The sequence below is a fragment of the Aplidium turbinatum genome, chromosome 15 (genome assembly GCF_918807975.1).
Source record: "Aplidium turbinatum chromosome 15, kaAplTurb1.1, whole genome shotgun sequence".
NCBI lineage: Eukaryota > Metazoa > Chordata > Ascidiacea > Aplousobranchia > Polyclinidae > Aplidium > Aplidium turbinatum.
In genome coordinates, this window is record NC_137486.1 from 10,742,838 (window position 1) to 10,770,692 (window position 27,855).

Genomic DNA, 27,855 nt, shown 5'->3' on the forward strand with positions numbered 1-27,855 from the left:
AAATTCGTACAACTTTTTATGATTTGCAATGGAGTTGTCATATCAGATTACACGTGAAAGAACTTCAATTCTTCTATGTATGAGGGTGGGGTCAAATGAGTAAAATTCTTTATGTCAAAAGTTAAGGTCCTAGAGATGATGTTTTGGCTGTTGCACACTTGCACTGCCTTTATTGGAAGAACAATTGAATGTTATTTTGTTTGAAAAACTATTTTTATATTTATGTTCTAGCTTTTCCACCTAACTATCATACTATTGGCTGTGTTGTACAACAAACTGTGATTTTCGTTCTTTGCTATGTAAGTTTTTGTTATTTCCATTACTTTTTTAACACTTCTGTATTTTTAGGAGTATATTGAGGGGATTGGTGTAATTCTAGGTGAAATGGTGTAATTTGGAGGTTGAAATGGTGTAGTGACCAATGAGCAAACTGATGTCTGGCAACACTTCACTACAGTATTTGCTACTGTTTTTTTTTTTATCATGGGCTCAACGCAGTAAGTTGTTTATTTCAGAACGGGGTAGTTTCGATTTTTAGTGGAGGACTTGTTTCTGAAAATGCATATTATCGAAATATAGGCCCACTATGTATTATATCCAAACAGGCACTGATAGGCCTACTAGTTTGTTAAGTAAGCTAACATTGACTAACCCACTACTATAGCCAGGCTAACTGGTTAGCGAGTTCCGGAACCACTGTATTAGTTTGAATCAGGAATGTAAAGAAGTAAGGGGGTGCCATGTCACTGCCAAAGCAAAGAAAGGTGCGTTAATCACAAGTGTTGCCAGACCTTCTTTTGAATTATCAGAAATGTTATATATAGGAATGAAATATGCAGAAGTGCTTTTGGCTACTGATATATCTACGGGTAACCAAAAGTTTGAAAGTTTAAATCTAATTTAAAGTTTTTGCTAAACACAATTACTTTAAATCGATTCTTTGTCAATTCACCACCTCAGTTTTTAGCCTTGTTGTTAAATTAGATTGTTAGCTTGCAAGTTTTTCGATTGATTATTGTATTTGAAGTAGACTCATGATATATATCTTTCTTGTCGATGCGTTTTCAAGGTTTGAGCCATATTTAAACGGGTAATTTTACCTAGGTCAGTTGTACTTTAAAGTAGCTATTCTAAGCTGGAAAGAACATCTGGCAACATTTGTTTTAAGCCTCTATGGTGAGTATGTGGTCTGTGATTGACCAGTTGTTCAGTTGTTTTTATTTCTGACCATCACATCAAAACGGGTCTGCTACTATTCGGTGAGTCCGATTCGGTGAGTTCCTAACCTCTAACCCCTAACCCTAAAACGGCAATGATTGCCGTTTTAGGGTTAGGGGTAGGGTAGCCTGCAATTGCGCTTCAGCTAGGCCATTTTCATAAGCAGACCAAATCCAAATACCAACGACCGTGCCGAAAAGGAAGAAATATACTGTATGTCACTTAATCAATCAATCAACTGATTCAACAAAATTTCACAGCAGCAACGCCTAACAACACAGAAACTCAACAGACAGCAGCCTCAAGCCAAACAAAAGAGCCTTATAAAACAACGATTTACTGACATCAACACCATTCGTCATAGCAATCAGCTCAGTGGCGGAGTGGTTTGCCTTCGGCTCTGCTGCTGGTAGATCTGAGATCGATTCCAGGTCGGGTCAAACCGAAGACTTTAAAACGGTATTGAATGTGTTCTATCCAGGGATATCTAGAACAACGGGATTGCTGACTCTGTTTTGAAGTGGACAATAGGAGGGTTACTGCATCATTACTGCACAAACTAAAATGTGGATTTCACAACATACAACCCATTTCTTGTTTTTAAAATGATGCTTGAAGATAAAATAATTTAAAAAAAGCAAAAAAAAATTGAAAATATGGCCGTTTTTCCCCAAACCGCCACCAGGTGGTGAAAAATACACAAATTTTAAACACAAATATTTTTAATACCACTTACTGGATTGGAATGAAATTTTAAAAGAATGTTTATAAATATCAAGACTGAAGCTCTATGGAAGGAAATGAAGGTATTTTGAGAAAATAAAAAGTTATTCAAACTGTTGCATTTTTTCAAAAATTTTTGATCCTCGGACATGAAACAAATGGGTGCCGACAGCATCATGGACAAAATTTCCAAAATTCTTTGACCAGAGGCTTTGCATGTTTACTCTGTCTAATGGTGCTAAAAATTTGAAAGCGATTGGCAAATAAATGAAAGAGATATTTGGGATAAAAATTTGGTAGGCTACTTGGTCAAAAATCACATTTTACAAAAAACCACAATAAACATTTTCAACACCTTAAAGCCTCCTTTATCATAAGTACACCCTTTTTTTGCGTCTGCTTGGATTTGTAATTTTTTCTTAAGTGCTTTTAATGTTTTTCTCCTGGCCTTGGATGTGTCAAAGCTTCTTTTTCTTGATTTGTCAAGTCAAAACTTGTCGAGCATTTGGCAGATTTCTGAATATGCAGAGATTTTGCCACTGTCTTGTTTTCCTAAATTTTTTTGCTGAAGTAGAAGGTTGGCAAAAAGGGCTTTGATCTTCTGTTGTTGAATGGCTTTCTGGTGTTACAGGAAAGGTTACACTTGTGTTACAGTAACAGTTCATCAAGTCTACCACCATTGTTAGACTTACAACCAACCTTATCCAACTTTCTTTGTTTAGCAATACCACGAAATTGAATTTTCTTAACATGTTTTTTTTTTATTTCCTATTTTTGATGACTAAAACTTGCCCAAAAGTGATGCAATAATCAATTAAATATGAAAACTAAAGCTGTGTTCAATACTCAATAGTCTTGGATGACTAACAGCAAAAGTTTGCTTTAAAATGATGATCTTAAGTTATAGACAAGGCCAGCCATTAGTTTTTGCTATGGGCGTTGCTAAGGAAGATGCCTAGGAGTGCCCACTTTCAAGACCTTATTTTAGCTTCACAGCAAGGATATCTAGAAAAGGCGACTTCTCAACAGCGTAATTGACACGCGCTTTCGTCTTTTTCATTTTCGGGCGTTAACAGCGCTGACCCTTCTAGTGTACATCGCTTTATCGATATTCGCAAAGTCAGCAATCCCGTTGTTCTAGATATCCCTGGTTCTATCCTGCAAAGCGCAGTGAGAATGAGTCGGGTAATAATGTGATAACATCGTAAACCTGATATAAATTAAAAATAATCCCTGTCGCTAAAAGACCTTAGCTGTTGTAGAGCGACAATAAATAAAACCATAACATTATTATTATTCGTCATAGCACATGACTAGGGAACTGTGTTCCGAAACCTAGTGCAATTCGCTATTACCACTGCGAACTTGCAGCATCAGGCTGAAACAGGTCGTTAATATCTAGGCTACATTGTGAAGTCAAGTAAGCAACGATCATGCAGCTAAATGCGAAATTCAATCTATTGCACTCACTTTTTGTATCAATTTGATTACAAATGAAAACGTGAGAAATGATTTGTGAAGGTTATAAAAATTCTATTAATTTTTGATAAAATTTATAAAAAACTATAAAATCAGCGTATAAATTACTGATTTTTGATCCTGTGTGCCAACATAGCCTACTGTATATAGCTCAAGTAAAGTCAATAAAGTTAAGTTTTTTTTATGACTGATCGCGGTGCGGTTTTGAAAAAGAGTTCTGGGCACAAGGAGTAGGTTTCAAAATTTTAGTTTTATAGGTCAATAAACAGTCAATTTTTTATCGTTTGGTCAATTTTTCAATTTTAGGACATTAAAGTCAAAATTACGTAATTGACACACGTCCAGCCAAATGTTTTTTTTTCATCGATCTCAATCTGTGCTTCGTTTAGCTCCTTCACATTAAAAACACTGCAAAACAGTGACGACATTTCTAGAATAATGATGTGGCCGAGTGGTTAGTGCGCTGGGCTCGCAGTCGAGAGCCTGCATGTTCGACTCCAGCCACCCGCACTTGCTGTTGTTTCTCTGGGCAAGAAACTTTACGATAATTGCCTCTACCCAGTGATCGATTTCGAGTAATGAGTAGTACCAAATTTAAGTCATAAGTAGAGTAGACAATCGGAAACAGGCATTGCCGTCGGCTGCAGCGTGGGTCAGGTGTACGTCGGAAGGCGTAGCCTACACCGATGCATAGCGCTCAAATCCGCTTTCCCGCAATGCAGGATAAAGATAATAAAACAAAACAAATGAACATTAAAAGACCAGAAAGTTGATTGAACGCCGGTTGCTATGTTGCTATACTAGCTTTTGATTTCTTTCATGAGTATGAACAATTGAACATTACGCTGCTCTAGGGAAAAATTCCTACAGCCCTTCTAATGTTTTTTCGTTGGTTTATATTTTTTTTTGTTCAAGTAACCTTATTTTAAATATCAATTGCAAGAAATAATGTTTTAATTTTTTTAATTTTAAAGTCAATCTTTTTGGATTTTTAGGTCAATATAAACTTGCCCTACTGATAACATAACTTCGTCAATGTCATCTATCGCGATAAGTATGTCGCTGGTTCAGCAAATTTTTCTAAGTGTGTCAACTCAAAAGTTACAAAACATTTGTTTCTGAGATGCGATCTAGTAAGATTTTAAATAAAAGTTTAATATTGGTCTGTGACTGCTTCGACGCACCAAAAATGATCAATACAGAATACATTCGTTTCACTCTACCTAATCCTTTATCGTCATCATCGGCCCTGCCTGAATAAGGCGTTGGCTACCATGATTTTCCACAACGATCGATCGTGAACTGTTCTTATTAAATTTACAAAGTCTTTATTTGTCCATGTTAAAAGATTTTTAGAAAATTCCAGACGTGGACGCCCGCTGTACCTCTGACCGGGAGATCACTTCATCATTACCGTGTGTTCAATTCCGTGCTTGCGATGGACATGCCCGATAAACGTTATTTGATATTTTATAACAGTTTTTATGAAGACGTCAGGAATACACACAGAACGTCTCTGCACTTCTTCGTTGGTGATCTTATCAATTCAGTTGATTCTCATCATTCTTCGTATGAATCAAATTTCAGCCCTTTTTTATCTGCGGGCATATAGGCTACTGTAGTCTAGGATTCACAACGATGTAGCAGAACTGGCCAAACGTACGCCCATAATGTAGATCAATCATTGTGTTGGTTTAAATGTAGCTATCGTTGAAGAGCTTGCCTGTTCTGTAGGCTACTGTTGTATTGAGACATTACAGAGAAAAATAATCTAATACCTACAGAAACCAGACTAAAAGTAGTAGCCATAAACAGACATAACTAAGCAACAACACTACATTTAACATTATAAAAACAAAAAACAACAAGCGAACGTTTTCGGCTAGTCATATAGCCCTTTTCAAGCCTATAAGAAAAATACATGATTGAAAGAAATGCTAAAGAATCATATAGTATCACAGCAAAAATATGGTCAAATCTAAACATTTGAGAAACTGCCTCGCTCACACAAAATGATAACTGAAAATTACACAGCGCAACGGGTCAAGTATTTCAGAGGTAAAAATAATTGATTGTTCAGACAAGGACTCAGGCAGATTACGCAAGAAAGACAGAAGCACAAGAGATAGTGGCACAAAACAAAGTAATGCGAAAAGCACAAGACGTGATAATTTAATCAAAAAACTGTTAAAAGGTAAGAAGCTCCGCAAGCAGTTTTTAACAGTTTTTTGATTAAATTATCACGTCTTGTGCTTTTCGCATTATTTTGTTTTGTGCCACTATCTCTTGTGCTTCTGTCTTTCTTGCGTAATCTGCCTGAGTCCTTGTCTGAACAATCAATTATTTTTACCTCTGAAATACTTGACCCGTTGCGCTGTGTAATTTTCAGTTATCATTTTGTGTGAGCGAGGCAGTTTCTCAAATGTTTAGATTTGACCATATTTTTGCTGTGATACTATATGATTCTTTAGCATTTCTTTCAATCATGTATTTTTCTTATAGGCTTGAAAAGGGCTATATGACTAGCCGAAAACGTTCGCTTGTTGTTTTTTGTTTTTATAATGTTAAATGTAGTGTTGTTGCTTAGTTATGTCTGTTTATGGTTTAAAAGAGTTACCTCTCTACCCAAATTGTATTAAAAAGTAGTAGCTAACACAAATCGTGTTGTAATTAATTGAAGGTAATATATTTTAGTGTTGTTATTTTGTAAATATCATGACAAAATTGGTAGATTTATTGTATGTTATTGTAGTTTTTCTCCTCCTTTTGTGGCTTCCATCGCTACTTGTGACACACACGGAGGATGAAAGGTATGACTAATTTTTTTTTTGTTAAAAGTATTGCTTTGTCTTAATTTTTCACAAAATGGTGCAGTTTGTTATTATAGTTCGTTACGCTTTCTAGAATGAAGTTCGTCTCCGTTCAAGCTGACTTATCCTCTGTATTCTTTCTTGTAAGTTGCAACGCCTAGGCCTATTTGGGGCCAAGGTATAGTGCAGGGCTAATCAACTGGCGGACCGCGGTCCGAATCCGGACCTTCTGATGGTTGATGGTGGACCTTGAACTTTCGGAAGAATAACCTCATTGCCACGTTTCAGGGCTTCTTTAAACACATTTCTACTGGAAGGAATCAATTTTTACTGTGATTATCCTAGTTGCTTGGGGGCTTCGACTCTCAGACTCCCCAACACTTTCTCAGAAATCAAATTGTAGTTACATTTTACCTAAAAGAGTGGTTTGGTACAGATAATTTAACTTTCGTGGTTGCGTGGGAAATAACTTATTTACCGGACCGCTAAAAATATTCAATTTGTTAAACTGGACTTTTGTTAACATTATTTGAGTAACTCTGGTGTAGTGCTTGCTGGTAGTTTTGTACAATACATCAGCTACTGAATTTGTATCTCTGTGTCTACCTATCAGAGGTGTACGGAGTCAGGTTTTCTGGATTCCTGCTCTACTCCGATGTGTATGACTTCAAATTCCACTTCTGCTCCAAATCTGTTCGGGATATTGACTCCAAACTCTATTCCTACTCGAAGCGCAAATCATAAACCACAATCCATTTTTTTATACAATATAACTGATATTAAACATACTTTTAAATAAACAAATGACTGCTTGGAAAATAAAATCATAAAGTACACGAAATAACAACTGGACCAAATTCGGCGTAAATAGTTGTTTGCTGAAAGCTGGCTAGCGGTATCAACAGGCGAAAGATCAGACTCCTGCTCTTGTTTTTGCAAAGAATTTCAGATTCCAGCTCCACTCAGACTCCGGCTTCTGTAGGCTACATCTCTTTCTATGAAAAACGTGGTCTCAAAAGTCTCGAATACAATGTTAGAGTGATGCGTTCATCTAATCCAATAGGACACTGTTTTTAGAAGGCGAAGTCGCCAAACTAAATAATTTTTGCTTTTCAGAAAAGTTCCAATTTTTAGCACTACAGTCAAGTCGGAAGATGCGAAATTGCCACGAGCTAAACAAAAGTTTTTCAAGAAACCTATCTTAAATGTAGAGCCAAGTTGCTCCCATCAATCCTGCTACAGTGAGATGCTAATTGCAAACCATTTTTTGACATATCTGCTGAGTTGTGAATACTTAAATTTTGTTTTAGGTTAATTTCTTAACGATAATATTGTTTAAATTTTCTGTAGTGTAGGCCACTCGGCTACGCCTTCACACGACTGCGCTAGCTCTGCCGGCTGTGTAAAGCTCTGGGTGCACAACGCATATTCGTGTCGTCTTATTTGGCACGTACAAACCATGTGCACTGTGCAGGCTCAACTGATGATAAGCAATTTCGCTTTCGTAGTGCTATGCGCATCTTGTATCAACATCATTGCTATTTGCAAAAGTCACATATTCAAAGCCAAAGTTTGTTTTTGAATCTATTGTTCAATTTTATTATAGAGATTTTAAGGTACTTGATTTTCTGGTTTTCTTATTTAATTCTAGTTGTTTTTTCAGTAATTCCTGTGGAAATGCGCACATGTGTAACGTACTCAAGGTCTGTGAATTAAAATAAGGTTAAGTTGAATGATTGTTACTTTTTGTCTCGTTTAGTAGGCTGCGTTATGAATTGCGATGTCGTGCATGGTTTTCGACAGCAGAATTGCAACATCCAACTTTCTGATTTCAGTTTATGCGACAAAGTAATATGGTGTTAAGGTAATTGTTATTGACTGTGCATTTGCCTGTATGTTACCTACCGCAGGTCCAAATTGGAAAATGGTAACGTTGATCAAATCTTCAGCAAGCAATCATAAGCGTCGAAAGCTAATTCGTGAGACTTGGGGTTCCTTAAAGTATTTCAATGGAATGGAATTGCGCACCATTTTTGTAGTTGGAAAATCTGATCCTGGAACTCAAAGTTTTCTCAGGGCAGAACACCGTACCAACAAGGACATGCTTATATTAGATAACGAGGACATTTATCGGTAAGAAATAGCCTACCTTGACCGTAGCTTTATTTATTTGGTATATGCTGCTTTCAATATAAAAATGACGATGACGATAATACCATATGCTACATACAGCAAGTAATACCAAAACTACAGCTTTCTGCAGAGACCAGGGAAAAAGGTCGAGTTGGACAAAACGTCGATTTAGCCGGTGTTGAGTAAGGCGGATTCTACTGTATGCGCGATAACAGTCATGTCATCTATATTAACAAGGTATAGAATATTTGATATTTTACAGCTTTGTTCTGTTTTTGCTTAAAAACTGGTTTGTTTTTTCAGAAACGTAGTTCTGAAGACTTTAGGGAGCATGCAATGGGCATCTGACGAATTGCCCTCCGATTATCTTGTATCTACTGCTGATGACGACGTTTTCATAGACTTAGCTAAAGTGGAAAATGCATTGTCATTGTACAAGCAAGTAAATGCTGAAGAGTTCCCAATCATTTGTATGTACGAGTTGAGAAACGACCCTGGGTCACCTGATCGTTGGCGACCAAGCAAATATTTTGTATCTAAAGAAGAATATGCAGCAGATGTATATCCACCATACTGTCCCGGCGCAATGTATACCATGAGCCTATCTGTCACTAAAAAACTGTGGGAAGCTTCGAGAACCGTTGGTACAATTCCTGTTGATGACGTGTTAGTAACAGGAATACTTAGGCAAAAAGTAGAACTCCCTCATTTCACACTTGTCGAAGTGAGACCTTCTGTGGTCACGCATTATGAAGGATTTTACGGTTCCTTGAATCCTAGAAAGTTTAGAAAACAATGGAACGATTTTCTTGTCGATATTAACACCACCAATAACTGCTTTTGCTAAAGACGTAGGTGCCAAACATAATTGTGCGTCCAGTCTCCACTCTCCAGTGCAACAAGTCTTTTCATGCACACATGGGCTACAAGCTTGGTAAATAAATTCTTCGGATTTACTTATTTTTGTTATTTCATTTTAATTGTGGTTATTATAACGAAAGAAACGAAATAAAGACCAATCGAAATTTGAATACCATCGAGCCCAAAGTTCATCAAAATTTTTAGATAGTCCTGTCGACAAAGGGATGACGGCATCCGGGATGAACAGAAATATGGATTGTTCCATATTTCTGTTACTGCAAGTTCAATTGTAATAGAGTAAATAGAATTTGTCATAAGGCAAACATCGTTTTGAACACCTCTAGTAACGCTAGCCTATAATATTTTAATAAACTTTTGTATTGTTTTTGCAGCACTCTTATAAACACGCTGTGTTAAATCTTCGTTGCTGAATGTAATGCAATTGTGACTGGAAAACGTCAGATTTGTACGTTAGAAACGTTACTATATTACTACTGCTTTTTGAAATAAAAGTAGTTTGTCTTGATAAGACAAACTAGGCTACTTAACATAACTGGCCAATTATTCAGGCATAGGCTTTCAGTATTCTAAACCAGCGGTTCCCAACCTTTTTTCACTCACAGACCGGTTTTGAAATGAAGATAGCTTCGCGAACCGGCAATTGGTTTGGTTTTTGACTGATAAAGCCTTTGATATTTTATTCCTGACAGTTTCGCGTAGCTACTTGTGGAGGTTTTTTGATGCAGAACCGGTTATCGAGATTGACAGAGTGAAGTTTTCTGATTGCTGTTAAAATGTTGCTGGGGAACTATTCCTTCCACTAGTAGCCCTTCAATGGAGAGCAGTTCTGAAATGCGTTGCTCAAGTGCACACTCCGAGAGTCGAACCAGCACCGTGTGATCTTGATTCTAGCGCTTAACCACTGAGCTGACGGGGCGGAAAAAAACAAGTGTAACAACTAGCTACTTATTGGTCTAATTTTTGACAGCGTTTTAACACACTTCACGCTGCCGGTCCCCTGCTACAGTAGTAGGTTTTCAGAAGCACAAAAACAATAGGCCTGCTGTTCTTCATCAAAGGTGAAGAATAACTAGGCTACTGGGTAGGCTAATCTACACATACTGTAGTAGAATAAAAAATATTTAAGACAATATTGTCCTACATAAAACCGCTGGGTTTGTTGGAAACAAGATGGTTCAACGCCGGTGATGTCAAATAAGGAGACATGCAGCTACGGTGTTTTTACCTTCTTTTTGCTTCTCAACTTTGTTTTAGTTGTTGCCACTGCTGAAAAACCAGCTTTACAGAGATAGGAAAGGTGTGGTTGTCTTCTTCGTTCAAAATGTTTCTGAGTTCATCTTTCAAAGTGAAGTGTTTTGTTTCGAGATGCCGAAGTAGTTTTAATGATTTTATTCTCGATAGCGAGTTTAGGTCTCTCTCTGTAAATCCAACACATTAGAATTGGTGCATATTGTTCAGTGTTCACCTGTAGCAACGAAACTAAACTTGATAATAAAATTCATCCTATTTTCAATTAAAAGCTCGCTGCAAGCATAAATGTCTACATTTTCTTTATTTGTTCTTATGCTTACTTCCTTTGAAGTAAAAGCGAAACTCGGGACATGATTCGAAAGTTTTTGCAGCAGATCAAAAGTTGAAAACAACGTAGGCCTAGCCCATAAAATTATCCAGGACCTAACCAGATTTTATGACATGAAATGAGCTGTAATTCCAGTGTGCACTGTGAATTTCAGTGTACAGTGTGAATTCTAAATCACATTGACATGTCATTTAGAATTCCTTCAATCAAATGTCTAAGGATTGAGGGTTGCGAGGAAGCCGAGATGTTTATAGAATTATTGAAAATTGGCAGGATCTGGACAGGATCTTTTAGATTTCCAAAACCATCAGATCAGGATTCTGGAAAAGGTCGATCTGAACATCTCTGCTAAGTATTCGCACACTTGTCATGTTTTCTGCAGCGTGTGTAGGCCTATATATTTTGTCCATGATGCTATTTCCATACGCTATTTCATTATGTAAAAGTTGAAAAAAATGCTAGGTTTGTATTTGAACTTTTTCTGCAATTTTCAATCATTTACAGGAATTTTTTGTGCAAAGTGAAGTTCATGCGGTTCTTTCTTCGCATAACGCAGAAACGTCATCTTGACAACGTTTGTGTGGAGAGCGTAACAGTTGCCTGACACCCACCGGTAAAGTTTACCGCAGTTTGAAGATGTTTTTTAGATATCTAAACGGAAACGAAAGAAAAATCAAAAAATCGCAAAATTTTTGTATTTTGTCAGAAATTTTAGTCATTTAAGGTATTTAAAAAAAAATACACAAAATTTGTAAACATATTTCTAAAGGCTGTTGAAAATGCAACACATATATTGATTTTTTTTCTGGCAGTCACCGTTCTCAAAGTAGCCTACAGCAGTTCAAAATCAAAGTCTTGCTCAAACTAAATTCTGAAAAATGCATCAAAAAGCGTGGCAGTTAAAGGGTTTTAGTCTTTGGTTTAACCTGACCTTAAATCGATCTCAGATCTACCAGCACTGTAGCCGAAAGCGAAACCCCTCGACCACTGAGCTGGTTATGCGCAAATACTTACTTTTTCTATGGCAGCACAATCAGTGAAAAATTCTACCATTTTGTTAAAAGCGACTTATCAATCATGCGCTTTTTTGTCGTTGTGTTGTCTTGCTTGGACAATTTAGTAGTTTTTCAAAGTTTAACTTCGATGTCATCATCCGTTGAATCAACACGAAAATTATGTTCACGAGGAATTCAACAAACGCATTGCAAATTACAGTGCTGGTGTTGAACACTGTTGTGTGTTTGGGAAACTATCGTGAATGTTTGTAGTAAAACCAGGGAGAAATTGAATCTACTTTTATTAAAACAATTAGTCATTAGAAAGGACAGGAGGAGAAAAATAAGTTGTGAGATTTGACGTCTCAGCTGAAACTTGGAACATAAATTATAAAAATCTTGAAGTGCAGCCTAGCCTTCTGCTGTTTGTCATGTCAAAGTCGCCTCAAAATTTCATAGTTGCATTTCGAAAGCTTTTACCTTTCCTTCTGGTAATACTTTTGCTTGTTTCTGCCGCAACCCATATTCTTTACTTTCAAGCTGCTTTTCAGAAAAGGTAAGAACTAGGCTAAGTGGCTAACCAACTCAGTGATGGCTGAGTGACTGTAGCTAGTAGCAAATCAAAAGAAAAAATAGATGCCTATAAGGGGCACTACGGGGCCTCTTTAAGGAAAAAGTAGGGGGAGAATTGCCCAAAAAATTCTGCTTTTTTTTTTAATTTCTAGATCTTGTTTTGAGGCGACCATATCTAAAGATCACGAAGTACAATACAAAACTAAACGACAGAAAATCACATATTTGAAAACTCCACGCTGCAAAGACTATGGTGACTGCGGAGAAAATATTTGCTCACACCGACGTAAGTAGCTACCGTACTTTACTGCAGGCCCATATGAAACAAGTTTTTTTTTTATTAAGTAGCCCACTGTTCAAAAGAATTCGGAACAGTACAGTACTGTATTAGCAAGTAGCCTACCGCACTGTAGTAGACCTACACACAGTATAGGCAGGGCCCGATTAACCATGAGGCACAGGCCTCAGGCCTCCTGGTTTTGGGGGGCCCCAATTTTTTTACATTAGTACCGTAGGCGTAGCTAGTGAAAGTTGTTGTGCCAGTAAAACATGTAAAACGTTGCACAGAGGTGGGTTTGTTTTAACATTCTATTACTGATACCACAATGAAATGGAACTAGTTTTAGTTACATAGGCAATTAATAATTTCTGGAATAGCCTGCCATAATATTTTTATGAATAGGCTACTTTGTATTTTTTCTTGTACTATCCTGGAATTCTGCTGTCAACCAGCTCACATTTCAAAAACAGTAAATTGTAATAAAGTGATCAAGAGTTATGATGACTGAACAGTTTACGTAATAGGGCCTAGCACAATTATTCTGTGAAAACAATTGTTTTTTATTTCTCTAATGACTACCGCTTTTACTTTGTAATTTGTTAGCTTGTTTATATTACTATTAGATATTACTGGTGTTAGTAATTTAAGTGTTGTTTTATACCAAACCCGATAACCATAATTAATATAGAAGCTACTTGCTACAGCATTTTATGCCAATCTTCCATCGTATGTAAAAAAAGTCAATACTTTCATAGGTTTCAAGAAACCATTAATAAACTCTGCTAGTTCAAATTCAAGTGTGTATTTTGCTGGTGTTTTTAGTATGAATTGCGATCATTTTCCAATCTGTTAGATTTTTCATCCAATAATTTTTGTAACAAGTAGCTATCATCATCATTCTTAAGTTCCTTCCTTTCGCCGAGGGTTGGAGGCAATCAGGCGCCAAGTTTTTCTGTTGTGAGATTTTTTTACTGCAGTTTTGTAGTCAAGTTTTGTCCAGTCTTCGATATCATTAGTCCAAATTCTTGGTGGTCTGCCCCTATTTCGCTTGCCGTTTATTTTTGCTTCTAATAGTTGTCTTTGAATAGAATTATTGCGAATCATGTGACTAAAATATTTTAGCTTTCTTGATTTAATTGTTTGTAAAATTTCCATGTTGGTTTGTATTCTAGATCGTACATCTTTGTTTGTGATTCTATCCTTCCATGAAATGTTAAGCATTCTTCTATAAATAAACATTTCAAATGCCTCAAGTCGTTTAACCATTTGTGATGATAGTGTCCATGTTTCTGCATTGTAAAGTAACGTAGTCCAGATAAAGAATTTCATAATTCGTTTTCGAGTGTTGATATTAATTTTGCGAGTTGTTCTTTTTCATTTTTACGAAGTTGTTTCTTGCTATTTCTATTCGTCTCAATATTTTCGTATTGCATCTGCCGTTTTCAGTTATTGTGTGTCCTAGATAGGTAAAGCTTTTAACTTGTTCGACCAGCATTCCGTCAATAGTAATATTTAAACTTGGTACAGTTTCTTGTAATAATTATCGTTTTCGTCTTGTTTGTGTTGATTTTCATGTTATATTCCTTTCCAATATTGTTCACTTTTTCTATTATTGATTGGAGAGCTTCTGCTGATTCAGCAAACAAAACAGTATCGTCTGCATACCGTAGGTTGGTTATATTCATATAAGTAACAAGTATAAGAGTGTTCATACTGTTAGAAAGTTGTAGGTAAACTGGTTAAATTAATATTTATGAAGTTATAGTTTTGCTTGAACTATTTGTTAGCCCATATTTCATCATTCGCAGAGACTACATGGCATTGCATCGAAGGCGATTGCCAATAGGGGCCCCTAAACTTAGATGTGCCTCGGGCCCCCATGAGCCTTAATCAGGCCCTGAGTATAGGTTACAATAGCGCGTCAAAACTAAACCATAGCGAACTAGCCTAGGTCGCCACTAGCCATGGACTAACCAGTATCCACCATTACAGTATAAGATGTAAGCTAAAAACAATGCAAGCCTCGAAATTCACGGCGGACATGTCCGCCGTCACAGCATGTGATGTCCGCGGGAAGTACCATCTAGATCGGTCATATTTGTCCGCTGAGAAATAACACAGGAACTAGCGATACAAATCGTCATTACATAGCACGAACAATTTGTTGCGAGAATATAATTTCCCGCACATCTAGAAAACGTGAACACTGCATCGTATTCCTTAGTGTCCATTCAAGCAGGAAAACTTTCGATTTTTACGTTGCTTCAACGATTGATGACATTGAATCAGCGTAACAAAGGTGAATTCTTCGCCCAGAAACGATGGGAGTTCTGGTACTTCTGCACTAATCACGCACAACTTAGCTCTTACGTCACAATGTCTGGCTTTGATCTCTGAGTAATATTGATAAGGCAAGGTTAGTTACAAAATTTGTTAAGCTTTGGTATTGCAGTAAAAAAGAAAAGGCTCAGGAAAAATTCACTTTCGCTCACATGACACGCAAAAATAAACCTAAAAAAAGCCTATTGAAACTTTGCATAGCAAAAAATAGTAGCGTTAGTGTGGAAGTTTTCCGACTCGTGCCCAGAGCATTGTGACGCAATAAGCCACACGACCTCGTTCGGCGGAAGTTAATCAGTTATCCGGCGTAAGCAGCTTCACGGCGCTTTGACTGTTCAAGCTAACTTCGTTGGTCTGATGAAAGCCTTTCAGAGTGACTTCTCTGAAATTTTAAAAAGCCTTCTAAACCGTAGCTATAGTTCTGAAATGGTGAAAAATTATCAAGATAAAGTGATTAAAACATGACGATTGACGCTAAAACTGGTGTGTCCGTCCGCCGTGAGACTTAATTTGTCCGCCGAGATGGCTGCTCAGACCGGACACGTTTGTCCGCCGTCAACACAAACGAATTTCGAGGCCAGCAATGGTAGCCTATAGTCTACGCAGAAAAATTTCGTATAGGGTAGTTAAAACTTCGTCATGTTAGTGAGATGAAGGTATACGTTCAGTAAATTATAGGAACCTACTTTTGATGTCTGCGGGATACGTGAAAGTAGGCTACAACTATAGCAGTGGTATAGGCAGAACAATTCTATCGCAATGGGGTGAGAAAAGGGGTTTTGTAATGTTTCATGTTATAGCGTCCGTACTTTGATTAACTGTGTTTTTGGTGATGCTGAACGAGTAAACTTCATCATTGGTTCAAACTTAGCAGATGCTTTCTACTGACTGAGTACAAAATGAAGTTGAACTAGGCTACAATGATCAACGATTTGGCGAGATTGGATTTGGAACAAATAAAGACATATATTTTTGTTTTTTCGCTAAGTGATCAAATCGTTATAAATAAGAAGTAAACGTATAGACAATTGAACCAACAAGTTTTGTCAGCTAAATCAAAACCAGCAGGTCAAGGCTATCACTGTAGCCTATGTAATCTATCAAAATATTGTTTTGGAAATATTTTTGCCGCTCTTGCCTTTGTTTTGACAGCAGTAGGCTACAGTAAAAGGGCCACGCACTGTAGCTTGCAGCTTATTTTTTTACCTTTTTTAGGTTACTAATTTCATAACTCACTGTGTGAATGAGCTTTATTTTGACAGCTCTGAAATGGACTATGATGACGTTTGTGAAGTCGGCTGCAGCAAACTTCGAACGCAGAAAACTAATCCGACAAACTTGGGGTACTGTTAATTACGTCAGCGGAGCAAGATTTAACGTCATTTTTATATTGGGTAAAGCAGAAGAAAAAGTTCAAAAACTGGTGAACGAAGAACATGACAGAAATGGCGACATTTTGCAAGCAAACGTGCCTGACAATTACAGGTGGGCTACAATATTGGAAATATGCTATTACAATGAAGAAAATAATAACGTCTGGATTTGTGTAAATTGTCGCTCCTCAAAAGTAAAGGTTTTCAGCGACTGTGAAGTTTAAGTTTAGTAGTCTACTTTTTTTTAGCCATGGCAGTACCGCCTTCCAATTGTTACTCCAACTCATTCTTGCCGCTTTATACAAGGATACTATTGGTTTTAATTGGAAGTCTTTTGTATAAACTGGTCTGGATTGAACTTAGGTCTGCAAAGACGCCATGACCAGTAGCGTTGACAAAGGGGTCCAGAGGGAACTTTCGGTCCCTGCCAGGGGTGATTTTAGGGGTTAGTCACTTTTCCAAAGGGCCCGGTAACGAAGAAACTATTTCGTATTTGGTAGATGCAATGCGTTTTTCTTAAAAATGTCTCAGTTTTGTGCCCGAGGATCTCATTGGTACCGGCCCAAATTGTCCCCTCAACAGTCGTGGTCATGACTTTCTCACAATGGTATGATATCAACACAAACTGTGATTTGCATTAATGGAATCACTTTCGTCTTAACAATTTACTTACAAACCTTAAACGAAGCAACAGATTTAAATTATAAATATTAGTTTGTTTTTACATTAACACTTTCGATGACATTTATAATATTACTTTATTTTTTAGCAACATCGCTTTAAAGACATTAGCTGGAATGCAATGGGCTTCCGAAAACCTTCCTGACAATTACTTCTATTCGACAGCAGATGACGATTTCATATTGAACATGGGAAGAGTCTTTGACCTGGTTGTGAAATATCGAAAAGTAGTTGCCTACCAAAAATGGCCGACATTTCCTATTTTATGCATGTTTTGTACCACGTCTGGCGCACCACAACGCAATACGACCCACAAGAACTTTGTTTCCAAAATCGAATACATCTGGCCCTATTTTCCAAAGTATTGCCTGGGTGGCATGTACACAACAACAGTCCGGGTGGCTGGCCGTTTGTTATATCAAGCAAGAATCAATCCCATGAACAGGAATGATGACGTTTGGATAACTGGAGTTCTCCGTCATCAACTTGGCATGCCTGATGAGATGGTAATTGATGTGCCACCAAACACCACAGCAATACACCATCAAGACTTACAAGCTGAAAACTATAACTACACTGAATGGGTTGACATACTCAGTTATACATTTAGTGGTAGATTCGTTTGCTTAACTCAAGTTGATCCAAAACACAGACCTGTAATGATGTAGTGACATCAAAAGGCCAAATAAACTTAATTTGTGAATGGCTGGAAAGCGTAGGCTATGCCGCTGGGTGCAAAGCAAACATTTTAATATTTCGAACACTGACTCTTTGAAGATTATAATTACGCGTTTAGGCGTTTTTTTATTATTCTTTTTGCATATGACTTTTTTCATAAATCTGCACGAATGAGTTTAAACGAGCCAATACGGTGTAGTTAAAAACTTTTTGTTAAATAGACTTATAAATTATATTGCGATAACAAGAGATGATTGAGAATGGGCATCTTTTGCAAAAAAAAAAAACGTTCTTCAATGGGGTGTATACTGTATATCTGCAAACACTTAAACATCTTTTTCCCAGCAGGCTGAGGAAAGATGGTTGGCTATGTTCACAGGAAGTTACGATGTTTGAATTTTATTTTAATGCCACTTTTTACTAACTGAATCCGAGTATCCATCTATCATCCCACGTCTGTCGTGGTGTCAGCTTTCTAATTACTTATGAACAATTTCGGTTTGATGGAGCCAAAGCAGAAGGCAGAAGTCTGTTGCTCAGACGTGACGTAACGATTAGCCTGGTGATCAAACGTCAGTTTTGTGAGGAAAGCAAAAATAGTTCAGTCAAGCTCATACGCTTCCTACGACTCGATTGGAACCAAATCTCACCAGTGAATATCGCGTTACTGTATTGCTAAGCTATAATGAACATGTGTATAATAATTAATTAACGTGAGTAGCTTATTCGGTTCCAAAATCGTAGAAGTTTTCACAAGCTGCTATGTGCGCTGGATTCATATTACGGTACCTAATGGTTATTTTTGCATTGATATATCGTTTTCTGGCATTGAACCCTCAAAAGATTGATTTCCTGGCTAGGTAAAGACTGTTCAAAATAGAATGACTGCACTGTGAGACCTGAAATTGAAAATACAATCTACGAGACTAGTAGTAGGCCTATGGGATGGTCATGTCACGTTACTGGAACTCAAGAATGTAGGTTATTATAGATTTGTTACGTGACCTGCTTGCAGCTTGCTAGTCTTAGTTGGTCAACCGATTACTGCAAGAATGCACTTTTATAACTCTTCACAAATGGCGTTTTTTTTGTACACCTACAAAATTTTCCATAACGCCAAAGTGTTTAATCGTTTCGCTCAAGCTAGGCAATAAGCGAGTAACACATCAAGAGTTAAACACACACAAGCTCAAAACGTTGCAAGCCTATACTGGCAAACTCTGTTTTCCAACTCATGTCAAATCAATTTGTTTCGATAGCGCCATATAACAGAGTAAATGAAATTGTTAAAACAGTACTTGAGTATGAGCATGAACATGCTTTACAGTACAATACGTCCATTGTTGTACGCGTCAATGAAATAAATTGACGGCGTCAGCGTCAGCGCTAATTTGTAGCGCTATTTTAGTCAGGGTTTCACAAAACGGAAGTATTCGACTTCTAACGAGTTTGGTTTTTAAGACTGTTTCGAGCTGCGAAAGACGATTTTGTCTTTTCTCGACTCAGATTAACCTAGGATACGATAAACAAACTTGAAACTGCATAATTGGATAGACGAACAGCTGCCACACAAAAAGATTGTTCATTGTTATCAGCCTGAAAGTCAAAACGTCAAACAAAATTTAACTCTCATTGTGCAACGAGATTTTTCATGCAAACAAAAAATGACGCATAGCGCTTGACGCTTAAAATCGGAAAAATAGTTGACGGCGCTATCACTTCCGTCAACTAAAAAATAAACTGACGGCGCTAGCCTCAGCGTCAACGTACAACACTGAATACGTCCCAAAAACACCATTTCGAAACCAAAGTCTTCTAAACCAAAGATACAGTCTTCTAAACAAAACCAACAAGCTAGCAGGAAGTGAAACTTATCCACTCAAGTCTCAAGGTGATGGAAATTGAGTTTCTTGGTGAGTGGACCAGGCAACAACGTTTGGCGGAACAACCAATAGAGTTGTCACATTGTCTGTATAAAAAACACAGACCTAAAGTACATTTCATTCTCATCAGTCATCACCAATTAGTTTTCTGAACATTTTTAACAAGTAAGTTACAGTGTTGTTGACAGCGATTAAAACTTAAATTATCGAGTTATAATAAAGCGGAGACCTATTTTTGGTGGAAACCAAGGAACAGTTGAAGAAATGCCAAAATATTAGTAAAGATTGTTATCCATTATATGTATGTTATTGCTAACTTATTACCATATCATTCAGTAGGCTATTTATTGTAAAAAGCATGTTTTATCGATCTTCTGTAGTACAAGTACAAACTTCTACATCCTTCAGTTTAGCCAAATACGCTTTCCACTTTTCTTGCATTAATGTTGTAGATCCTTGGCAGTGTATACTTGGTATCGGAGGAGAAGTCATTAAAACCATCACATCCGGCATCCCAAGTTTGGTGCGTAGAATCCCAGTGATCCAAACATCATCCACAGGAAGAATGACTTCCGATCGTGACAGCTTCCAGAGTAACCGAGCAACACGCACACTTGTAATGTACATGCCCCCGAGGCAGAAGACAGGCCACCGCGTCCAGGGGTAAACGTGTTTAGAAATAAAATTCTTGTTGTCTGAATCTCTTATTGGTCTCCTTTCCTTTTCTTCAACCATGCCGTAGATGCACAAAAACGGAAACTCTTTCCATTTTTTGATAAAAGGAGACTTTAACCGGTGATCGATGATACGTTTAACTCTCAATATATCTAATATGATGTCATCGTCAACTGATGCGTAAAAATAATCTTTTGGAAGGTTTTCTGATGCCCATTGCATTCCTGCTAACGTTTTCATGACGACATATCTGGACGAAATATAAGAATAACGATAATATGTGTACTTTTTTCGATATGTAGGCTAGTCAGGGCTACTCCAAAATTTTTTCAAACAAAAGAAATGTTCGCTTCAATAGAATTTTTCCCATTGATTTCATCTCAAATTGATTTTTCTGTTAAGAGTTTTTGGCTATTATCTGTACATTGCATTGAACACTATGAACAGCTCAGTAAAATATTCGAGTGCGCTGTATGTCTTAAATCACGTGAAAACATTTAATGAACTTCATATACAAAGTGATCGTTAGTGAACGACCGAAGATCCTTTTGTAACATTTGCTCGGAGTAAAAGTTTTCATTAACAAGGTTTTGTTTATGTAAAGCTTATTCTCGAATCCAAAAAAAATTTGCTCCCATCGATTTGAAACAGGTTTCTGATGGGTGCGTTGATTTACTGCAGGAATAATAAAATGATGTCAACAACAATTATGAGCTTTCTTTTAAGACATAAAAGCAAAACTATAACAAAAAAAGGCAGTCAATCTTGAAAGTTAAATATTATAATTAATAACACTCGGCCAATCATACAGTTTTTTCCAAAATTGATTACAATGTTCCGTCGGTTTTAAACAATAACTCCGGGGAAGAAATGCATTGGTTAGAATGAAGACGAAGAGCATTTGGAAGAGCAAAACAATTAAACTTGAAACAAAACAGAAGTTGATCTAACATATTATATTTCCAAATGCAACTTTTTCTTCTTCTTTCATTGTAGTACTTAATTCCAGGCATTGACTGTAGGTATGCCATTATGCCTCTTGTATATCTGTATTATGTGCCTCTTGTCTGAAAAGTTTCCAAGATTCTCGGTCTGTTGGTGTATTAGGTGTATGTTGGTGTAGGTTTTGTCGGTTTGTCTTTATCTGCAGTCCAGAAAATCATCTGCATTTTTCGAAATGTCCACATTTTAAACTTGTTTGTTCTTTTGGTCATTCCTTTGTTGATTGTCCAATTTTATGGATTGAATAAGTGAATTCAAGAAGGGCTCAATTAACACAAAGGCGTTTTTGAAATAAATGCATTTTATTTGTTTTGGTCATTTACTTTTGTGGTAGTGTGCGCGAACGGGCTTGTTCGGTGATCGAAGCCAAACGTTACAGTAGAATTTCGATAATGATTGTATGCTTAGAAACTATGGAAAAGTTAAGGCCCAATTGCTAGAGTTGGGCTTTTATTTAAATCAATGGAAATATTTTTCATGTTTAGACTTGAAAAATTTGGCTTTTTTTTCAGTTACCGGTATCAGTTAGAAGACACTGACAAAAATCGAAAGAACATAAAAGTGAAATTTGAAAAAATGAAATTGGACCCTTTTCGAATTTACGAATCGGCAGCAGTGGCCGAGTGGTTAGCGCGCTGGGCTCGCAGTCGAGAGCCTGCATGTTCGAATCCAGCCACCCGCACTTGCTGTTGTTTCTCTTGGCAAGAAACTTTACGATAATTGCTTTTACCCAGTGATCGATTTCGAGTAATGGGTAGTACCAAATTTAAGTCATAAGTAGAGTAGACAACCGGAAACAGACATTGCCGTCGGCTGCAGCGTGGGTCAGGTGTACGTCGGAAGGCGTACACCGATGCATAGCGCTCAAGTCCGCTTTCCCGCAATGCAGGATAAAGATATAAAAAACAAACAAAACAAACACGTATTCAATTATATTTAAGAATTTGATAAATGTAGCACTTTAATCCTCTCCATCTAGTTGAGAAAGATATGTACTTGTTGCACAATATCGATTTCATTTGCTGAAAAGCGGCTTTTGCTTGAGCAATACTTGTATTGAACTCCTTATCATCTTTAGCGTTCCAGTTTATTGTTGTCCCAAATTATCGAAAACTTTTTACTTGCTTTCTACTTATTCTATTCATTTTGATTTGAGAAACTTAAATATCACTTTCTTTTCTCTTTGTGATTACCATTGTTTCCGTTTTCTTTTGCTTCATTTCCATTCCAAATTCTTTACTTCTTTCACTTAGTTTGTTTAACAAATTTTTCAGTTTTATTATTGCAACTTACAAATGCGAAACATGGACATTGGACAATGAACAAAAAAGACAGAAAAACGATTGACGCTTTCGAATTACGGTGTTGGAAACGGCTACTGAGTGTTCCTTGGACAGCAAAAGTAAACAGATTTTGAAACAAATTGAAACGGACAATCAAACATATCCCTAGAAGCTAGAATCATCAAGTAAAAACTTTCATATTTTGGCCACATAATGAGAAGCAAACCTCTGGAAAATAATATCATGCTTAGTTTGGTCTGAGGAGGAAGAGGAAGGGGCCATCCCAAAACGAGATGGCTCGATACATTGATGTATGACAACAGGATAGGCATGGAAGAGTTAAAGTAGGTTTTGAGGAATCGAGAGCTGTGTAGGGACATGATTTATAAAGTGATCGAGAGTCGAAATCGACAGAACGAATGATGATGGTGGTTGTCTTATGGCGCATTTGAATTACTTACGTGTAATTGTCAGATGCTTTGATTTGTAAAATGTCGCTGTAACGGTCAGCTTCTTCGTCAACTGTTGCTTGCGAAGTAGTAGTGTCGCTTTCTCCAAGAATAAAAACTGACATAAACCTACCATCTTGAATTTGCCGGTAGGAGCCCCATGTCTGTCGTATGACATTACGTCGGTTTTTGTTTGTACAAGCTGACTTAGCAAAGAAGACCATCGTCCACGCTGCATCTGTCAATAATTCTTTTGTTTTCATCGGCTTTGTCAAAAGTTGCGGTAGGTTTATGACAATTAACCTGACTTTTTAAAAATCATTATCAAAGTTGACCATGGCAGATCTAGAATGTCAAGAAAGGTAAAGTAAATGTAAAAAAAGATCGTCTTTGGGACATTTGTAAATCTACTGATCCGAAAATTTCGCAGGATAACCCAATTTTACATACGAAGATCCAGGCAGTATTACGGTCATTGATTATTTTATTATGGTCATAAATTTCTATCATCCGAAGTCTGCGGTTAGGTGAAACAATATTGCTTCTTTTCTGTTGGAAGGAAGTAGCCTATATACAGTATATTAGGCCTACAGCACTGGGTCATCTTATGTGTCCAAGGTTATTATATTTCAACCACGAATAGGTATAAAATTTAAAAAATACGTCAAAATTTAATCATTTTGACACTGCAAAGAATAACTCAAACGATTTCGTATCCCAATCAGTTACAATCATTTTAATTATATGACATTACTTGCTGCTATTTGCAGAAGCCAATCTGTTTGGAATTGCTACTAGGAAAGGGGTTAACAAGAGGCTTATTTGATTGTAGCAGAACAAAATCTTTATTTTTATCAACAAAGCACTGAAATGCGTAGGCTTGCATTAAATCACAGAAGGGCAGTTACATTAAACAACGTTTTGATGAATAGTTATTTTCTTATGCTTCAGGGAACAATTGTCCACCATTGGATTCGACACTGATTGTATGTTTGTGGTGCGACAAAAAACTCTACTCAAGGTTTATCAACATATTTGTGAAAATAAGTCCAAAGAATTACAGCAATTTCTATGAAATAAAAAGCTCCTTTACCATCAGTGTAAGGACAAGGATTGTTCCCGCAGTTGCTAGCTTTAACGACAGGAGTTTTTAAGTATTCCATCTTGGATCTCAGTTCCACCAGTTTGAACTCTCGTTTCTCGGTTTTTGTGTTCCTTTTGAAACTTCTGTAATCGAGGATCGTAAAAAGTAACATTTTTAACGGTAGCCTGTACTGCAGAAAACAAAATGAGAATGATCAACATGTGTAAATTGATTATATTTCGCCAATTTTTTTTTGCTAAATCAGGAAATGTTTGTCAGGTTAAAACAAAATACTCTTTGTCCAACTGCCAACCGTTTCTATCTTATCACCAGTTTAAAGTCACTCGACCTTAAAACCATTTAAAAATAGCTGGACTATGGAGTACGAATAAATCGCAAGTTGATTTTACGCGACTACTAAAGCCTGAGTTAAAAACATTTCAAGGCATGGTTAAATCAAGAAGCGTATAATAATTTTGGCTTGCATGTCATTGTCAGAAGACTCGATTCAAAACTTATCTCCCGTCAGTTCATTTTTTGTTTGTTTATGCGACTATTTTAAAAATTGAAAATACTGTCAAAATTTTGTTGTAGGCTATATGCCCTTGTGGGAAAGTCTTTAAACTAGAGATGTAAATGCAAAAAAAACGAATCGTTTTTTTTTTTTAAAAAAACGTGTTTTTTTTCAAAAAAAATCTTGAGCCAAAAAAACACTCGTTTTTTTTTTGTTTTTTTTTCATATTTTTCTGGAAAAGTTGCAAAGTTTTTACAATTTGCAGTTTAGTTTCATTACAGTGCTCTTGAAAAACGTTAAACTAGTAAAAATGGTTTTATGGTTGTGCTAAAATTCGTGTTTGTGCTTGGCAGCAGCATATGTTTTTTGCATAGTCCTACGTTGTTTCGCTTTCTTCTTCATTCTCAGGCATGTGTTGTGGCAGTAGACCTGACAAACATTGAATTAATGCAATTTGATACATGACATAATGTAGATGAGTTAATTTCTTTTTCCTTTTATGGAAGTTAGCCTACGATGTTAGTATACCGGGACTGGTTATTCTTGTACACACTCAATCGGTTCACGAAATTTTGGCAAAAACAAGATGGCAGTATTCAGAACACACATTACCTTGTTTGTGGTAATTTACTAATGTAAGCTATTGCCAATAGCTTGTTTAAAACATGTTTTTAACTGATAGCTTAACAACGATGTATATGCTTTATAAATGTTGAAACAGAAGTATTCTTTTCGTGTGTTGTAACTTGTAAGGTCTTATAGACACTTTGTCATTGATGCTTCTTGCAGATCATTTGTGACATAATGCAAGAGATCTTATCACTGATATTTTTAGCTGTCAAAAGTAAGTGCATTTGTCAGAAAAGGTTTAGGTTAATGTTCCTTTCAAATGCCCACCACCCATGTTGACTATTGCTAGTAACTACCAACCCTGAATGAAGAAATTTTCCCTTTAAAGTGGAGTTTTTCAGCACTGCTCAGTGTTCCCATAGTGAATAAATGCTTCATAATACTTTTCCTGACAAGTATAAAGTTTTACCCATATTCCCGCAACGCAGGATAAAGATACAAAACAAACATCAAAGATGAAAACTTATTTTATTTGGGAACTAGGCCAACTACTTTTTGAGCTAAAAAGAAATTGACCTCTTGTCGTTATGCACCAATAAAACCATGATGCATAACTTTAATTTTTTTTTTTTTTATTGGGTAGAGGAAAGATTGACGAAAAGTTTGGCAAAAACAGAAAATTGCTAAAGTCTCAAAGTCCTGCAAACTACTGTAGTTCAATTTCAAATTGGATGGATTAAGTTAAGTGCAACCATACTTCTTTTAAACATGTCCATGACAGCACAATGGTGTGATTAAGGGAAAACAAACATGACTATGACATCACAAAGGAATATTGAACCTCTTCAGGGAAAATAAAAAACATCAAAATGTTTCCACCTTTCACTACATTTAAATGTGATTTGGGCTAAAAGTTGCGACTTTAGCACTACACTGCTTTTGCCAAACTTTTCATCAATCTTTCCTCTACTATCCAATAATTTTTTTTTTGAACGTTACGCATCATGGTTTTATCGGTGCGTAACGACAAGAAGTTAATTTCTTTTTATCTGAAAAAGTAGTAGCCAAAACTTCTTTTAATGTTCATAAACACATGGGGGTAGAGCAAAAAATTATAATATCCAAATATGTTGAGCAGTTCTTGAGATATTGCCGTTTTTCTATTGCTCCTTATCTATGAAGCCACCTAGTGGCTAAGGTTACTTCACTTATAACTCGAGAACCGCTTGTGTGGTTTTCATCAAGTTTGCACCAAATGCACATCAACTGGAACAACTCTTGACATTGTACTGGAAAAAGTGTGGTGTGCTGATCAAAAGTGCCTTTGTGAAGCAGAGAAACAGGACACTGACCACCTGGTCCTAACATGCCCATTAACCAAAATCCCAGGTGGCATCGAAACTGTACACGACTGTGGTACTACATTTAACAACTGGCTGAACCAAATTAAAGACAATACTTGAGATGTGCCAACCATAGGACACTGTTACTACTATTTGAGACGATGAGAAATCTTTATGGCTCGTGTGTTGAGACTTGAGATCTACAAAATTGCAATGAAACAATATACCAGACATATAGTCTGATTTGAAATAAGTTATACGAGTTATGAGACTGTTTCTTTGTTGAAAGAGACGCTATTGCAATGAGTTTACCCTAATTGCTGCATATTGTGACATTTAATGTCAAAATGGGTAAAAAAAACAAAAAAAACAAAAAGAACGAATAAAAAACAAAAAAAAAACGATAAAAAACAAAAAAACGAGCTCGTTTTTTTAAAAACAAAAAAAAACGTTTTTTTACATCTCTACTTCCAACTCAAATCATTGCAGTAATCTACTTACGTTATGCTGAATCTCTCGTCCAATAACATGAATAAATGGAGTCCCAAAAAAAGCAACAACAAAGCCAGAACTAATTTAATCACGTTTCGTTTTTTTGTCATAGCTGTTACTCAAACAGCAAATCTGTCGTTTTTACATTGATTCAACGCCTGCAGATGTTGAATCAATGTAAAGATGACAGATTTTATTGTTTGGATTAGAGTCTTGTTCCTTGCCGAAGTCTAAACAAAGGATGGAGGACGAGAGAATGAAAGTGTCCAGTCAATTTCTAAACGCGATAGCAGCGAGTAGTCTCCTCCTTCACAGATGCATGCTCCTGTTTCAGTTGAACCCAAAAATTGGAATTTCATTAAATAATAAGTTCATCAACTTCAAGTAGAGAAAGCAGAGTAGCCTATTAGTCTACTACTCTACATAGAACATTACTCCATCGTGGGCTACATCACAAAAAAATAATAATTAGGCCAATTATACAATAGCAGTTTTTAAAGTATTCTTCTAATAATAAAGATATAGTTTATTTATTGTTGCTGTAAAACAGCTAAGGTCTTTTAGCGGCACAAGACTCTTTTAAAATAATTGTATCATGTTTACATTATGATATCACCACACATGCATCACATTATTACTCGACGTATCCTTACTACGATATTATACAAGAAATAACACAACTGGTACAATTTGTAAGTCTTTGGTATGACCCGACTTGGAATTGAAGCCAGACCTATACCAGCAGTAGAGCCTTTTGCTGTAACCACTTGGCCACCGAGCTCGTTTAAAACAATGGTTTCCAACCTGGGGGTAAAT

General features: G+C 36.6%; 3 protein-coding genes across 3 annotated transcripts; 2 read left to right on the forward strand and 1 right to left on the reverse strand.

The window, feature by feature from the left end:
- The first annotated feature begins 6,107 nt into the window (after positions 1-6,107).
- LOC145784806 (lactosylceramide 1,3-N-acetyl-beta-D-glucosaminyltransferase-like) lies at positions 6,108-9,718 on the forward strand. Its single transcript, XM_082596650.1, has 4 exons — positions 6,108-6,230; positions 7,347-7,471; positions 8,141-8,363; positions 8,667-9,718. Exons 1-4 carry the CDS (start codon positions 6,136-6,138, stop codon positions 9,208-9,210), a joined length of 987 nt encoding a protein of 328 aa, XP_082452776.1. The 5' UTR covers positions 6,108-6,135; the 3' UTR covers positions 9,211-9,718.
- A 5,755-nt stretch (positions 9,719-15,473) lies between these two features.
- On the forward strand, positions 15,474-17,734 carry LOC145783960 (beta-1,3-galactosyltransferase 5-like). The gene is made up of 3 exons (XM_082595721.1): positions 15,474-15,495; positions 16,275-16,497; positions 17,155-17,734. Exons 1-3 carry the CDS (start codon positions 15,474-15,476, stop codon positions 17,732-17,734), a joined length of 825 nt encoding a protein of 274 aa, XP_082451847.1.
- A 1,760-nt stretch (positions 17,735-19,494) lies between these two features.
- On the reverse strand, positions 19,495-27,089 carry LOC145783961 (beta-1,3-galactosyltransferase 5-like). The gene is made up of 4 exons (XM_082595722.1): positions 27,049-27,089; positions 24,130-24,263; positions 23,049-23,274; positions 19,495-20,552 (listed from the first exon to the last, which is right to left on the reverse strand). Exons 1-4 carry the CDS (start codon positions 27,075-27,077, stop codon positions 19,991-19,993), a joined length of 951 nt encoding a protein of 316 aa, XP_082451848.1. The 5' UTR covers positions 27,078-27,089; the 3' UTR covers positions 19,495-19,990.
- Between the last annotated feature and the right edge of the window lie 766 nt (positions 27,090-27,855).